The sequence below is a fragment of the Anas platyrhynchos genome, chromosome 22 (genome assembly GCF_047663525.1).
Source record: "Anas platyrhynchos isolate ZD024472 breed Pekin duck chromosome 22, IASCAAS_PekinDuck_T2T, whole genome shotgun sequence".
Taxonomy (NCBI): domain Eukaryota; kingdom Metazoa; phylum Chordata; class Aves; order Anseriformes; family Anatidae; genus Anas; species Anas platyrhynchos.
The window spans coordinates 5,019,372-5,033,484 of NC_092608.1; the positions used below are offsets into that span (position 1 = coordinate 5,019,372).

The following is a 14,113-nucleotide window of genomic DNA, read 5'->3' on the forward strand; positions in this document are numbered from 1 at the left end:
AATTTTTATCCACCCACAGCAGATCCTTGAAGCTATTTCATACTCTGCTGTTTTTCCAACTTTGCTTTTATGTGCCTTATGTTATTTCTCAACTAATATGAAGAATTCCACTGAAAGATTTTGTGCATATCATGGAGCTGCCAATTGTGAAGGCTGGAAATAAAATCAAGTTGCCAACTATTTGATTTGTCCCAAAGCAGGATCTATCCCTATTTATGGAACCTAACAGCTTTTAAGTAACTTTCTCCTTATGATCTCTGGCTTGCATCTGTAATTTCAAGTGATCTGAAAAACACGTAAATACTCTACCGAGCCATGGGATTATACGCCTGAGCCAGGGCCCAGCATGAGCGCAAGGACGGTGAGGAGGAATCTTTGAGCAGCTCCAAACTCAGTCTTCTTAACCACTCTAACCAGTCATCTTTGGAGACTCTTCTTGCTGCTCCCCAGGCCTGAAGTATAAAGCAAGACAATTTAACTTCAAATGAAGCACAATCCAAAAGCAGAAGAAATCCATCACCAGGCAGAATTACTTCTTCATAGCTCCAAATCACATTTCTGAAATTCCCTTTTCAATTCCCTGAAATCCATTTACCTTGTCCAAATCATTTGCAGTTGTTCAGTCTAATTTCTAAGAAATCTTCCCTAAATGTATTCCTGTCATGACAAATATTTAACATGAATAATTCTTTCCCTACAAAAATACATCAAGAGATGAAACCACTGTTGAAAGATCAGCTTAAAAATACTTAATGCATTTCGAATTACATTTCTAAATCCAGCATTTTCAAACTAATCCATCCTGTTATTGCACCGAGTGCTGCATACATTTACTGTTGAAAGTAGCTTAGCTATTAAGATCTATGCTGGCTTGAAGAGAATATAAGAGAAGATATAAAAGAAGTGGTTTAATGAAAAGAGGCAGGGGCTCTGAAATAATGTGTCTAGAAGCTATAGATGATTCTTTGTAATCAAGGAAGCCTTGTTCATACTTCCCATATAGAGAAAGTGTCAGGATTACTTCATGGTTGTTAATAGCCTGGCAATTCAACTGCTCCTATCTTTTACGTTGCTTAGAACCTTCTGATTTTAAAGAGAGTCTCAGACACTACTTTGACCTTAGTTCTTGTCCAGAACTAGCAACAGAAAAGAGATGTAAACAAACGTTGTTTAGATGCACTGGACAAACTCCTCAGTTGAGACACAATAGGTCCTCCCTTCAGTGGCAAACTCCTGCTGTGCAGAGCTGAACTTCTACCTTCTGCAAGTTGATGGTGCTAACGTGTAATTTCTTCATTGGACCTGTTTCCACTGGACCACTGGCCAAGGTTTCTCCCTGGTTGCTTCTTAACATCCGGTGCTGATAAATCAGTGGATCCTCCTCTTCATCAGCTAGAGTATAACCCTACAATAAAATGGTTTACAACAAAAATCACACCCACACACATAAAAACAATTTTCTACAAGCCAAATGGATGACAAAGTCAGTGCACTATCTAATCTTACAGCTCAAGTTGTGATGCAAACAACTGTGATTCATAATGATTATTACAGCTTATAAACCAGTGAACTCAAATGATAGTCCCTTTCCATTTAAGATAACTTAATAAGTATTAGCTTCTAGTATTAAAGGACAGAAAATAAGCACTCTTTCCTATTTATCTTGCTCCTAGGTCTGGGACAGCAGCATGCTGCTTGTCCTATACTAATCAAATTACAAAGCAACTACTGAGTTTTTGAAACCTGAGCCCTATTACAGAAAAGGAGACATTGTTACCTTAGTATTAAATCCTGGCACTTGTGGAAACAGTTCAGGAAATCCACATTTAAAAACAACCAAGAGAAAAAGTAATGACACTGGTTGCAAGCGCAAGTTCATACCTAGAACTTGCAGTGACTTTTCTATAGGAAGTAGCTGATACCAGCTGACATCAATTTTCCCATTGTAATCTCAAGTATGGCTCTATAAGGATATTTTAACACATACAGCAACAACTATTGTTCATCTTATGAGTAACTTGAAGCAAAGCCTCCCTTCACTACTGCTACATCAGTTTCAACATGAAAACATTCCCAAAGTATCCTTATGCTCACCTTTACAATCCTGCAGATAAGAACATCATAGCGTTGATGGTTAATTCTGTGTCGCACCAGAACTTTGTTCACCATCGGGATAAAAATCTGGTACTGTACAGGGGAATGCATCAAAATCTGGGTTACTCAGTCTCACCAAGAACAGTAAACGTCTACCTTTCACTGATCTTATAAGAAAACAATTCTGAAGGTCTGATTTCAGTAACTCCTGATTCTAGAACCAACTAAGAGCAGGAAAGCATGTTTTCTTTAAAAATCCAGAATGAGTGTACTACAATCAACTTTAAGTTCTTGATCTTTGCGACAATTCCTGCCTCTATAAGCTTGCAAGCCTTAGAAGAATATTACCTTCTTTCCCAACTGAAATACCAAAGAGGAGAGTGTGTCCATTGCAGTTGTTCGTAGCTCTGGGCTCTGATCTAGTGTTCGCACAATGGGATGAATAATCCGTGAAGCATAATCAGTAAAATCCAGGGACTCTGTCAAGCGGTCCACTGTTTCTAGAGCAGCTCTAAGGTCAGAGCAGAAAGAAGGAAAGACTTCTAATCTCTCACAGTACAAGAGAAACAGAATGTTAAAATATTAGTGATTCATGCTCAGACTTCCTAGCCATCAACAGTAATAGCAAAAACATGTCACCAAAATCATGAATGCAGCTATCACTTGCAGGACAGCTTGCAAGTTGCAGAGACTAAAATTCTGGCAGGTGAGAAACAGAAAAATACTGTCTATACCCAAGTAAAGTAATAACAGTGCTGTGATGCCCAACTGAGAATAACCTTCCATAATGAGTTAACACAGAGAAAACCTGTGGAAGAAACTAGGCAGTAATTCATTTACACATGGCCAGGACAACTACTGAGGAACCTGAATATCACAGGTAAAAAAAAAAAAAAAAAGTCTGCAGAGCTACTAACACTTACTTGCGAGCCACTACTGGGACGTCTGGGGCATCAAATAGCTTTACAATGGGAGGTAGTAACAAATGAAGGTAGTCATCCAGGTTAGCTCCAAAGAGCTGGATTGCATTCAGTAGCTGGAGGGAAAAATGACCCAATGTGACCCAGAGTCAGGAAAGATGCATTTTAAGTAAATCAGTATCCAGTGAAAAGTTGCTTTGACCCTGCACTTTAAACACATTATCGTCTGTGTCATTTCACCCTAAGCTGAACTGCATCCTGCTTGCAACACACCAGCAGTAGAAGCCTTTCTGGAATAAGGCACATAGCCTGCACCTGCCTTAGCAATACCCCAAATCAACCCAGCTAGCTGCAGCTTCCCACTCACCTTGACAGAGACAATACGACTCTGACTATTGTCATGCATGAAGACCCGTAACATGTGAGGAATGAGCTGAGGCAGATAGAGTTTGAACTCGCCTCCTAGAGCCACCACAATTTGCTCGATAAGTAGGATAATTGTGCTCTGTATGGAGTTGTTCATGACCCAGAAGTCCTACAGAAGAAAAAGAAATAAACAAACAAACAAAGTGGTTCTCTTTCAGCTGAGCTGTACCAGTTGCAAGAAAAGCAGCTTGTAGAAGACAGTATCTAGTTAAATTCAGTCTTGCAGGGAGGAACTATACTTCTCTTACAGTTACATAAGTGGGTGGTTCTGGTTTGTTTTAAAAACATTTGGTGCCTCTCCAGTATGTTTAGAGCTGTTAAAAACAACCTCTAGGCAATAGATTTTTCCTGACCTCTAAGTGTTTGCAAACAGTACATGAAAATGAAATGAAATGCCATCTATTTATGAACTCCAAACACCTCTTGTTAAAACTATGTATTATAAAGTACTAAATACAAAAACCCCAAGAACTCTAAAGAATTCAGGCACTTGCAAATCCCAGGAGCTGCTCTTATTGCCGTTACTCAAAATAATATACATTATTTTTCCAAATAGATGTTATTTCAAAATGCAATTATTGCTTCAAATAAACGGAATGTGTGCTTAACTTATGAAGGAATTGATGCATTTGACAATGACAGAAGCTCTTATCCACCTTTTCTGATAGTGAAACATTGGCTTAAAAATTGTACTCACTCTCATGAGGGTGACAATTTCATCCATATAGGGCCGAATATGACTTCTCACAAAGGACACTAACATCCCTAGCTGCTGGAACAGGAACTGGAAGGAAAAAATGGGCAATAATCAATGTAGTTATTTAAACATCAGAGAAACTCTGGGTGAACTGTGTTTCACAAGCAAACTGCAAGCTCAGTTAACGAACAAACAGCATGCAAAGCTTCTATATGCTCAAAATCTGGGGCTAAATTCTTAGCAGCTTCATCTCAGGGGTAATTTTATTATTATTTATTTTAAACTTGTATTAAAAATGATGGGCTCAAAGCCTTATACAGTCAAGCACACAAACATTTAGGTAAGCAAATTTAGAATGTGTCAGAATAGACTTGCAAGCACAAACTCCAAGACTTCTGCTACTACAGAGCTTTGTAATTCATCTTTGAAGAATGCTTCCAAAAATTTAGCCCATAGCTTTTTCCCCCTGCCTGTAAGCAAAATTGGAACACATTTTAAGATACTCCTTCTGCACTCTTCCTCATCCCCACCAAGATGTATTGGTGAAAAGTTACTGGGAAAGAGAGTTTGGTCCTTGACATATTGCCAGATATATCACAATTTTTTCTGAAGGATGGTTGATACCATTAGAGAATTTTGACTGAGACAATTTTATCCATATATACTATGACAGCTTTGCAATTCCTTTTCCCCTAACACAGTCTTTCATTCACTCATGGCAATGAATTTATTTTGGAAATTTATATGAAATAACGTGGGTAAAATCTCCTTGTCCATAAAACACATGTATATAGTCTTTTTCCTAGGAAAATAGGAATATGTAAATTATTATAATATTAAATTTCATTCATTCATGCAGTATTTGAAGACTACAGTGACAAGATACAGTGAAAGTGGAGCTCAGAGAAAGATTACAGGGTTTTGTGAAAACTGAGTAAGAAATAAGATCAGCTTCTTTAGTGAGAGCAGTACACCTATATTTACCAAAAACGAACTCTGAGCTCCTGTACTGTGCCTTTTGTTGGTGTTGAGAGAGGGTGCTTAAATACAGGACAAGGACCTGCCTCCTTTAGGCTTTAGTGTCACGTGTACCCACCTCAGCTCTTCTCCCCAGTACACTTTCACCATCTTCTTTTACCTGAAAATTTTTAAACAGAGTGTGCACAACTGCATAGCTTTCAAGCAAATCAGATTAGTCAGGTCTAGGAGTTTCAACCCCAGGCACGAGAGGTTTTTCTTCCAATTTGAGTAGCAGTTCAGTCTGGGAGAAAACAGTGGTTCTATAGCAGGGTTGGGATTCTGCAAGGGAACACCCATCCCATGTACACAACACAGTAGCAATAACCAGTACAAACTGCCCTTTCCACCCCAGAGATTGTTTTCAGCAGCCTGAGAAAAAGGCTCAGCAAACAGCAGCCATCTCTGGTTAGATGCAGATTAGGCCCATTCTCATCTTCACACAATTCTCATTTCCTTCTAAAACTGTAACTTAAGTGGGAAGGAAGAGAAAATGCTGCTGTGGAATCAACACCCACACTGCTCTGAATGTTAGCAGACTGTAGCAAATTCAATTTTCTTCCTCACAGATGAGTCAAAGTACATGGTTGCATCAGAAACTTAAAGAATCTACCTCTGCTATATAATAACTATTTGCAACAGTACATTAATGCAGAGATTGCTGAAAGCTTTGGGAGCTGCACTAGCTGTTTTCCTGAAAAAGACTAGCTTAATGAAAAAAACAGGATCAGGTTTTGTTCATCTGAGGATTATGCTCAGAAGCAACTATTTTAATAAGCAGCAGAAAAATTGTTTCCACTGGATATTCTACCAAATGCTTGTAGGAAAGAAAAAGCAGAGCTGTACCTCACTTCTGCAGCATGCTTGACAGCAACACATAGCACAGCAATGCCCAAAGCCAGTTGCGTTTGCTTTTAAATGTATTATTGATTTAGGGCAGGGGAACAGGAGGGAAGGAACGATCCCCAGTACACTCACCTCTCGGATGGCACCATCACAAACCCTTATTACATTAAGGAACGTTGGCATGACCTGGGGCAGGAACTGCACACACTTCAGCCCAAGGGATTTGAAAATAAAGGTGATGGCCTGAACTACCATAGTGTGGTGCTGGGACAAGGACTGATCTCGGAAAATTCTCATCAGTGCCACCATGGAGACAGCTGGATAGAATTCATCCAGAGGGAGGTTTCCCATGTTCACCAGCATCTCACTGGTACTGTAGTCCGCTAGGAGAAAGAAGTTAGTGTCACAAGCTACGTATTAAATTCTCTCCAATACCATTTCAGGAGCATCCAAGTACTAAGTGAAATATGCATGCTAATCTGCTCAGAAGAAAAAGACAAACAGGTAATACATAAATTAAAAATAAAGACCTGTTTGTAGATCACAAAGGTATTCATTTGAAAGAGAAGTGAAAATAGATGCTTCTCCAGATGCTTACAAGAATCTTGGCTGGATTTGGACTCTGAGAGGCTGACAGCTGAAGCATCACGTGACTGATCAATCATGCCAATGTTCACTTTGTGTTTATAGGGGTCCAAAGCACCCAGCAGCCCTAACACACGAATAGCCTGACAAAAGAGAAATGGAAATAAAATTAATCAGAAATGCATCACTAATGCAAAAGTCAACACATGAATCCAGGTATTTGGAAAGGTGCTGAGGATTAAAGAGAAGAGACCTGGATATAAAAGGATTGCCTGGAGAAAGCACCTGTCCTTTCCATTCAACTGCTGGAGGCCATTTCACTGACACAAATTTTTACCCTTTTAGTTTTGCTTATTGTACTTTTATCAGCCACAACAATTATCTTTCACCTTTTTTTCTTTAAATATAGATATTCAGAGGGATTTATTTGAAAGCGCTCTTGAAAGAGCTGCTAGAAACAGTCGTGAGACAGCTTTGTGTTCATACCTCTCTACGGGTGCCCTGGTTCTGCTCGGTCTTCAGGAAGTTCAGAAGCACCTCTAGTAAAGTTGGGTACTTCCTGTATGGTTCCACCACATAACCAGTGCTAGCCACAAGCTGTCCCAGTGTCCAAAGAGCCACCTGGAATGATCACACGCAGAGAAGAGTAAATTCACTACTCAAAACTAGTATGTCATGCTACAATCCAGTCTGTAGTTTGAAAGCCTCTATAGCAAGTGTTTTTAATAAGTCATAGTAAGGAAAGTGATAATCAACAATTTATTAGACCAGGTGATTGATTTAATTGCCCTTACTCAGTTACAATTCAAATAGGCACCAAGAGCGAGTTTGAGTGTTCCAAAAATACCGCTTCGCCTTTTTTTTCTTCTTTTCCTTCAAAAAGTTAATTTTGCAGCACTTCTCAGAAGAAGCACTGCAGTCCCTTATCAAATTGTCAAAAACTTACCTGTCTTTTAGCCAGCAAGGAGGAGTCCTGTAGCATATCCATAATTATAATGAAGAGTTCATCTACCCACTTCCTCATCTCCAGCCCGCTGACCTATTGAAAATGACAAAAAAAATTATTCGTCTAGCACTGCCAGAAGCTTGACAACTGGCAAGCATGGTCAAGAGGTACCTGCAGTATCCCTACCTGTGCAAGTTCCCCAATGGTAGCTAGGACGTTGTTAATCACCCCTGGATTTGGATCTGGATCAGGATCTTTCAGTTTCACTATCAGTGCCTGGTAGGTGACAGAGGAACAGATTATATGTTGAGAAGACTTCTTGCTGTACATACAGTACCCAAAATGTTCTTTCCTTTTGTTTATGCCCGAAATCCCTCAGGGGCTGACCTTGTATAACGGTGATTACTTCAACAGTAAATGAAAACTTGGTTTTACATACGTTATGCAAATCCAGAATGAAGTTAGGCTGCACTGTCTATGTTAGGCTATACATGCATTACTGTAGGCAACATCCACACCAATCTGATTTTCTATTGCTACGATGACGCAGAACAGCAGCTTCTGACAAAGGCTGTGGGTCATGCATTCACTTGCTATATCATCTCACTCCAAAGCCATGAGAAAATGTGTGTCTGTGAGAGAGGGAGACAGAGAAGGATAGAGCCTGACTGTACCTTAAGGATAGGCTCCATATACGGACGAATGAGGCGTGGAGCGTTAGAAACCAGGTGACCCAGCATCCTGGCACTCTGCTCTTTAATCCTACCAACACCACTGTGTTCCAGCTCTGTTAGAATCTTTAAAAAAAAAAAAGACAACAGAAGCATAAGAAAGGGAAGATAAAAGGTAGGTAAAAACTCTTTGGATTTCCTTTTCTCCTGTCCAATGACAACAGAAGGAAAAAGCAATCTCAGCACTTGTAAATGGTGTTCTACATTTACACTCTGTCCAGTCAGTTATGTCTAAATGAAGCTAAAGTTAATCGACATTAAATGGAATGTATGGCTTCAGTACTGATCTACCTGGATGAAACAATACCATCCATTCACCTAAAAGCAGCACAGAACATTCTTCCTCAATACAGACTGAAAGCACTCTGGAAAGACGAATGTGGGTGAAACATTGACTACTATCCTCTCCTCTTTAATACATCCCTAGAGCTTCAGTACATCTATCAAGAAGAAAGACTTGCTGAAACCTGCTAAGCTGGGTGATGAATATATCCACCCACTCCCCCCGCATTCACTACGGTTGGGTAGTCCAGTTCTTTAACACCATTTTAATCTCAATTACCAAATACTCCATTCTCACTGCAGCCATCCCTCTCCATTACCTGGATTAACATCTTGCGCAGGAAAGGCATGACAAAAGCAGGGTTCATGCTGCTCAGGCGACCCACAGTACAGATGGCCAGCTCTCGGATTTCAAATACTTGATCATTCAGGGCCACAAAAAGAGCTTGCAAATTTTCCGCCTGGGCAAGGTGAGCATCAAATCGCTCATCCAGAGAAGCCAACACACAGAAGCGTATATCAGGGTCTGCAAGAACATATTTGTTTTTCTTTAAATGCCATAAACTGTTCTTATTATTGCCCTTATTCACAACTGGCCTCAAACACTCTTCACAGCTTCAGAAATATGACGAGAGCTTCTCCAGCATAAGACACTACCTCAGTGTTTTACCCATGAGAAACACGCTAGTTTCTTAAGTTAATGTCAAATATGATCAAGCTATACCACCACCATTATATCTTCACCTGCTCATGTGCAAAATGAACTTACAGTAGGAGAATCCATTTCACTGAACCCCAAACTAACCTGGGTCTGTTATTCCAACCACAAGCAGTTTGCTGAGAACATCAGCCACAACCTGCACTGCTGTCTGACTGACCACATGGGCATGGCCACTGATCAAGTGGATGGAAGGCGTGAGCAAGCGAGAGCAAGTGCGGGCTGCTTCCATCCGGATCTCCTTGTGCTCACTGTTCAGGAAGTGGTCTGCACAGTGCCGCACAAACTGAGTCAGCGAATGACCTAGAAAGAAGATGGGAATTTAATACAGGTTTACCCCTTGAATACTGGTCTTACTGGGACTAGGATTTTGAAGAGAATATTCTGAGTTATCCTGCTATTTGTGCTCCAGTGCAGTAATGTTTATTTCCCATACCCCCTGCTCCTCTGCTTTCTTACCTTCAAACTCAAAGCTGCCCAGTGTACGCAGGGCAAGGGTGATACTACCCACATCACTGGCTTCTGGGATATTGGTGAGGCTGGGGGAGGCCAGCTGGTGAGCCAGGCCCTTTGGCATGCCTGGATGTCGCAGCGGCTTGTGCATTAGAACAAGGGAGAGCATTTTCAGCAGCCCATCCTGGATATCCTTCTTTAGCTGGGGGATCTGACGACTCAAGTCATACAGCACGGCTGTTAGAGCAGGGCTGAAGGTAAGATGCAGACAAAGTCATTAGAACAGAAACAGTAAGAGGTGCATATTTCACCTTTTTCTTTATGCCTTCTCTATCAGAAGATACTTGTGGGCATTCGCACATCGCAGCAACACCTACCAGCAGAGCATAGGGGTCCTTGTATGAACTCAGGCATATAAACAGAGTTCTTGTATGAACTTGGTGAGCAAACCACTTGGACTGCAGCATACGTTACTACAAATTTAAGTGATTCCTTGTACTTGTGCTTTTTAGACACAAAACCAACTAAATTCAATTCCAGGTGGTAACATTAAACATCCACATAGCACGGAGTTACTTAGATTTCTCCATACCCTCCCATATCGACATATGCACGACCTAGGAGATTTCCAATAGGAACTATCAGGCTGAACTCTGAAGGTGAAAGAAGCTAGGTGCAAATATTCAGCATTCTCCTTCCCCGTCAATATGATACAGCAGGGATCTGCAGGCCTTCAGAGGCTTTCTAAATTTTTGCAGGTTGTTGCCAAATGTGTTTGAACGTAGGAAGCAAGAGACTGCTTTTGAATTCATTATTTTTTTTGTTGTTTTTTTTTAAGACTACTTTAAGCAGACACCAATGCTTTTAAGAAATTCAAAGGACATATGATGCTTAAAACATATTACTCTTCTGAAAGAGCAATACAGATTACTTAAAAGCAATAATCTTCATTCTCAATCTGAACACTTTTAAGATCTCCTTCTGCATAGCCAACAATGCCATCCAGTGGCTGACAGAAAGACATGCACTTGTGCCTTGTATTTACCTCAGGCCCACAGCCAGCATAGGTTCCAGAAGCTCTTTGATGTCCTGCTGGATACTTGGTCCCATGGCTCGTGCCAGCATACTAATACAGGTGAAGACTGTAGCATCAACCTGAACAGACTTCTGCCTCCTGAAAAGGGACCACACAGAAGTTAAGAGAAGTTGCTATTTTTTAAACACTTTCTCATCCTACTTGTGTTGTCCATCTTAACAAAAATACCTTTGATTTTAACATCACTCCATATGATAAAAATTATACAAAACTGGTGTTTCAGTTTCTTCTCAAACCTAACCTTCAAATACTTACTTGTGGGCAAAGTCCTTTGGTGGAAGAGCTGCCTTTATGATTTCAAGGACTTTTGGCAGGTAAGCTTGAAACTCAGATCGCACAGCTACAGAAAGTAAACCCAAGGCCTGGAAGGCTGCTGTACGCTCCTTCTCCTTCTTCACACAGCTTAGAACATGGTTCATAGTGTCAGGAAGATACTGATCAGCTGCCACCAAGAGAGAACAAAACAGATATTGGAGGTCCTTTAGGTTTATGTAGTTGCATCAAATTCGCAATTAAGCCTTTACAAGTATAAAACCAGGGGAGAGCCACTGCAATATAAAATTTGCTGACACCAGCAGTGGCAAACACACTGCTATATGATAGCATTTCTAAAGCCCAGAAGGCTTTTTTTTTTTTTTAAATTTTAAATAAATTTCACCAAAATGAAAGAGTTACAAGAGAACACTGCAGCAGGTGATCCACGACACCTCCTACAGATTCTATACAGGAACAAGAAGCAAGCATCTTGTTATTCTAAATTTCCAATCAATCATTATAACAAAGACAACAGAAACTTTCTCCAACCTACTTGGATCAGTTTAATGACATGCCTCCAACTCAGATGTTCTTCTAAACTTGCTTGATAAATCAACTGAACTGCAGTAAAGCAGCAGCTATTTCCCATTTTACCTTGAGATTTCCTGGCAGATGTAACAGAAAGAGGAAAACAACTCTGCTGATAATATTAGGTCTATACGGATTGCAATCAAGAGAGCAGAATGCAACCATAAGTTTGAACTGAGAAAAGACAAAAATGAGGTTCTACTTCTTAGGGTACTGATTACAGAATTCAGAAAATAACTTTCAATCCATTCACTAAATCAGAGGAACATTTTAGCCTTAAAAAACAAACAAAAAAACCACCTGTCCTTCCACCACTTGCATGGAAGAATTTATCTGCTCATCTTCCAAGCACAATGTTTCTACTGCTGCATCGCCTGCACAAACTCATCTGGACAAAAGAAAGCTGGCTAACTTCCAGTCCAATTTCAGTAACACTAACATCCAGCCATCTGTCTCCTCACCTGTGAATGCCGAAGGACGGAAAGCTGCCAACCGTGGTAGCAGATTGAGAACTGTCATCTGGATCAAAGAATTTTTGCTGGTTCTGCACTTGAGAACCCACTGGCACACCTGAAAGGACACAGATTGAGCTCTGAAGGATGGCTGTTGGTAGTAATGCATGACCATTTATTACCTGGGTGCCTGAAGGCATTCCACTGACATTTGGCTTCAGAACCTATCAGGAAGACAGATAATCAAGACTGCTTCCAAAGAAATTAAACCATTGCTCTAACAGACAGTGACACAACCAGAATATCAGGTTTGATACCTCAGTTCAGTATTAGGCAGCATTGATCTCTGTATCCTTATTAGGCAGGCAATTATATGACAAGAACCAGCGTTGTGAATTTTGGTAGACAAGAATGAACACTTACCTGATCAAACTTCTCTTCCATTAGATCCCTGCAGCATCGACTTTCTACCAAGGTAGACTTTGCTGGCACAGGTGAGGTTGCGAAGCCCATGATTCCTTGGTGGGCACTGTACCCCAGCAGACCAGCCAAAGCATTTGACTGAGAGGGCTGAAGAGACTGGAAGCTAGTGAAGGGAGTGATGTGGCGAGGTTTGGTACTAAAGCCCATCAGGTCTTTGCAGTACTTGTCATGCACAAGCTGCTGCTGAGTGATCTCCTCCATCTCCTCTCTAAGGCGCTAGACAAAGTAGAAAAGCATGTTTGGTAGCCAGCTAAAAGATGCCCAATCTAGTGCTACCTACGTTTCCTGAGCAGCATCCTTTACCACTGATATCCAAATGGCTGGAAAACAGCAACTAAGCAAAATTCAGCAAAAATATTTCGGTATCTGATATGAAACAAGAGAGACTGCATTCTGTATAATTCTTTTACATTTTAATTAATTCAATTAATAACACTTTCCATCAGAGCTTGACACCTATGCAGCCAAAACATGCTGCTGTTATTTCCCCAACACCCCTCAATTGAAAATAATCAATACTCTGAGTCCATGTTCAGATAACTTTTCAGCCCAACAACCCCATTTCAAACACAGTGGATTATTTCCACAGATTGCTGAGCTGCTACCGACTGTTAATCAATAAATTGGCAGCCAAAAGCTGTAACCCTCCTCTTGTTCATTTGCTCACCTCTCCCTCCATACTGCTGATTCTCACTAGCTCATTGAGGATCAATAAGGCACCATGGATTCGGTCATCACGGTTCATTCCTTTCTCCTTGGCCAAAGTCTCATCAAAACCCTTCTCAGCCTCTTCGTATGTATGCTTGGGGAAAGAAAAAAAAAAAAGAAAAAGCTCAATGACCATAACAGAGGCAAAGCCTGTGAAAATGGAGTAATATTGCCAGTCAAGAGTTACTGACATCCTGTAATTTTCCAATAGCCACAAACCTGACCTGAACAAGAGGAGAATATAATACCACGGAATTAAGAATCACACGGAAATTGTGGACTCTGCAACAGAGTATGTTTAACAGCATTAATCAAACAGCCAGCCAAGCCATGGTACAAATTTCATCAATATCTGTGTTGCTTACTTGACCATGACGAATCAAAGTTCACAACATCTGCCTGCACTTTTCAAACCTTAATTGATATTATGAAGCTTGAATCCATGTGGCAATGGCAGCAAAGCTGAAGATTGGGCAGGAGAACCTTTGCCTAATACAGTCAGTTTTACTAGCGTTGAAAAAACTTATCTGCTAGTAAGAGAAGATGACAATACATGGAAGACTGTGTGCCTGTAAAACTAGGTCAGACTCGAGAGCATAAGATGAGCTGCAGATAAAGCAATGGGATCTTGATAAAATTAATTTTCTTGCTTGCTTTTAGAGTGGGCTAAGGGAACTACTCATTTTGTAATCCATTATGTTTCCAACCTTTTCCAGGGGAGGCAGTTTTCTGCTGATAAAGCAGATGTTTTGACACAAGTGAAGCAGGTTCTTAGCTTAACTTTCATAGAAACTGGCACTTGATCATTTGCATTGC

The 14,113-nt window shown here is 40.5% G+C and overlaps 1 protein-coding gene across 3 annotated transcripts in view; it reads right to left on the reverse strand.

Moving 5' to 3' along the window:
• The window catches only part of MTOR (mechanistic target of rapamycin kinase), a 65,067-nt gene that overhangs the window by 47,037 nt on the left and 3,917 nt on the right, over positions 1-14,113 (reverse strand). For 2 of the 3 annotated variants that reach the window (XM_072026894.1, XM_072026895.1), the window contains exons 6-27: positions 13,257-13,391; positions 12,530-12,805; positions 12,116-12,224; positions 11,067-11,253; positions 10,761-10,889; positions 9,722-9,966; positions 9,350-9,565; positions 8,865-9,070; positions 8,206-8,328; positions 7,718-7,807; positions 7,532-7,624; positions 7,072-7,206; positions 6,599-6,728; positions 6,133-6,383; positions 5,234-5,275; positions 4,138-4,224; positions 3,382-3,549; positions 3,018-3,130; positions 2,443-2,605; positions 2,095-2,187; positions 1,259-1,405; positions 310-452 (exon numbers count right to left, since the gene is read on the reverse strand). In XM_072026894.1, the coding sequence (XP_071882995.1) occupies positions 310-452; positions 1,259-1,405; positions 2,095-2,187; positions 2,443-2,605; positions 3,018-3,130; positions 3,382-3,549; positions 4,138-4,224; positions 5,234-5,275; positions 6,133-6,383; positions 6,599-6,728; positions 7,072-7,206; positions 7,532-7,624; positions 7,718-7,807; positions 8,206-8,328; positions 8,865-9,070; positions 9,350-9,565; positions 9,722-9,966; positions 10,761-10,889; positions 11,067-11,253; positions 12,116-12,224; positions 12,530-12,805; positions 13,257-13,391 (3,281 nt within the window). The remainder of the gene's footprint in view (positions 1-309; positions 453-1,258; positions 1,406-2,094; positions 2,188-2,442; positions 2,606-3,017; positions 3,131-3,381; positions 3,550-4,137; positions 4,225-5,233; positions 5,276-6,132; positions 6,384-6,598; positions 6,729-7,071; positions 7,207-7,531; positions 7,625-7,717; positions 7,808-8,205; positions 8,329-8,864; positions 9,071-9,349; positions 9,566-9,721; positions 9,967-10,760; positions 10,890-11,066; positions 11,254-12,115; positions 12,225-12,529; positions 12,806-13,256; positions 13,392-14,113) is intronic. The other variant, XM_027443000.3, reaches the window with a different exon arrangement.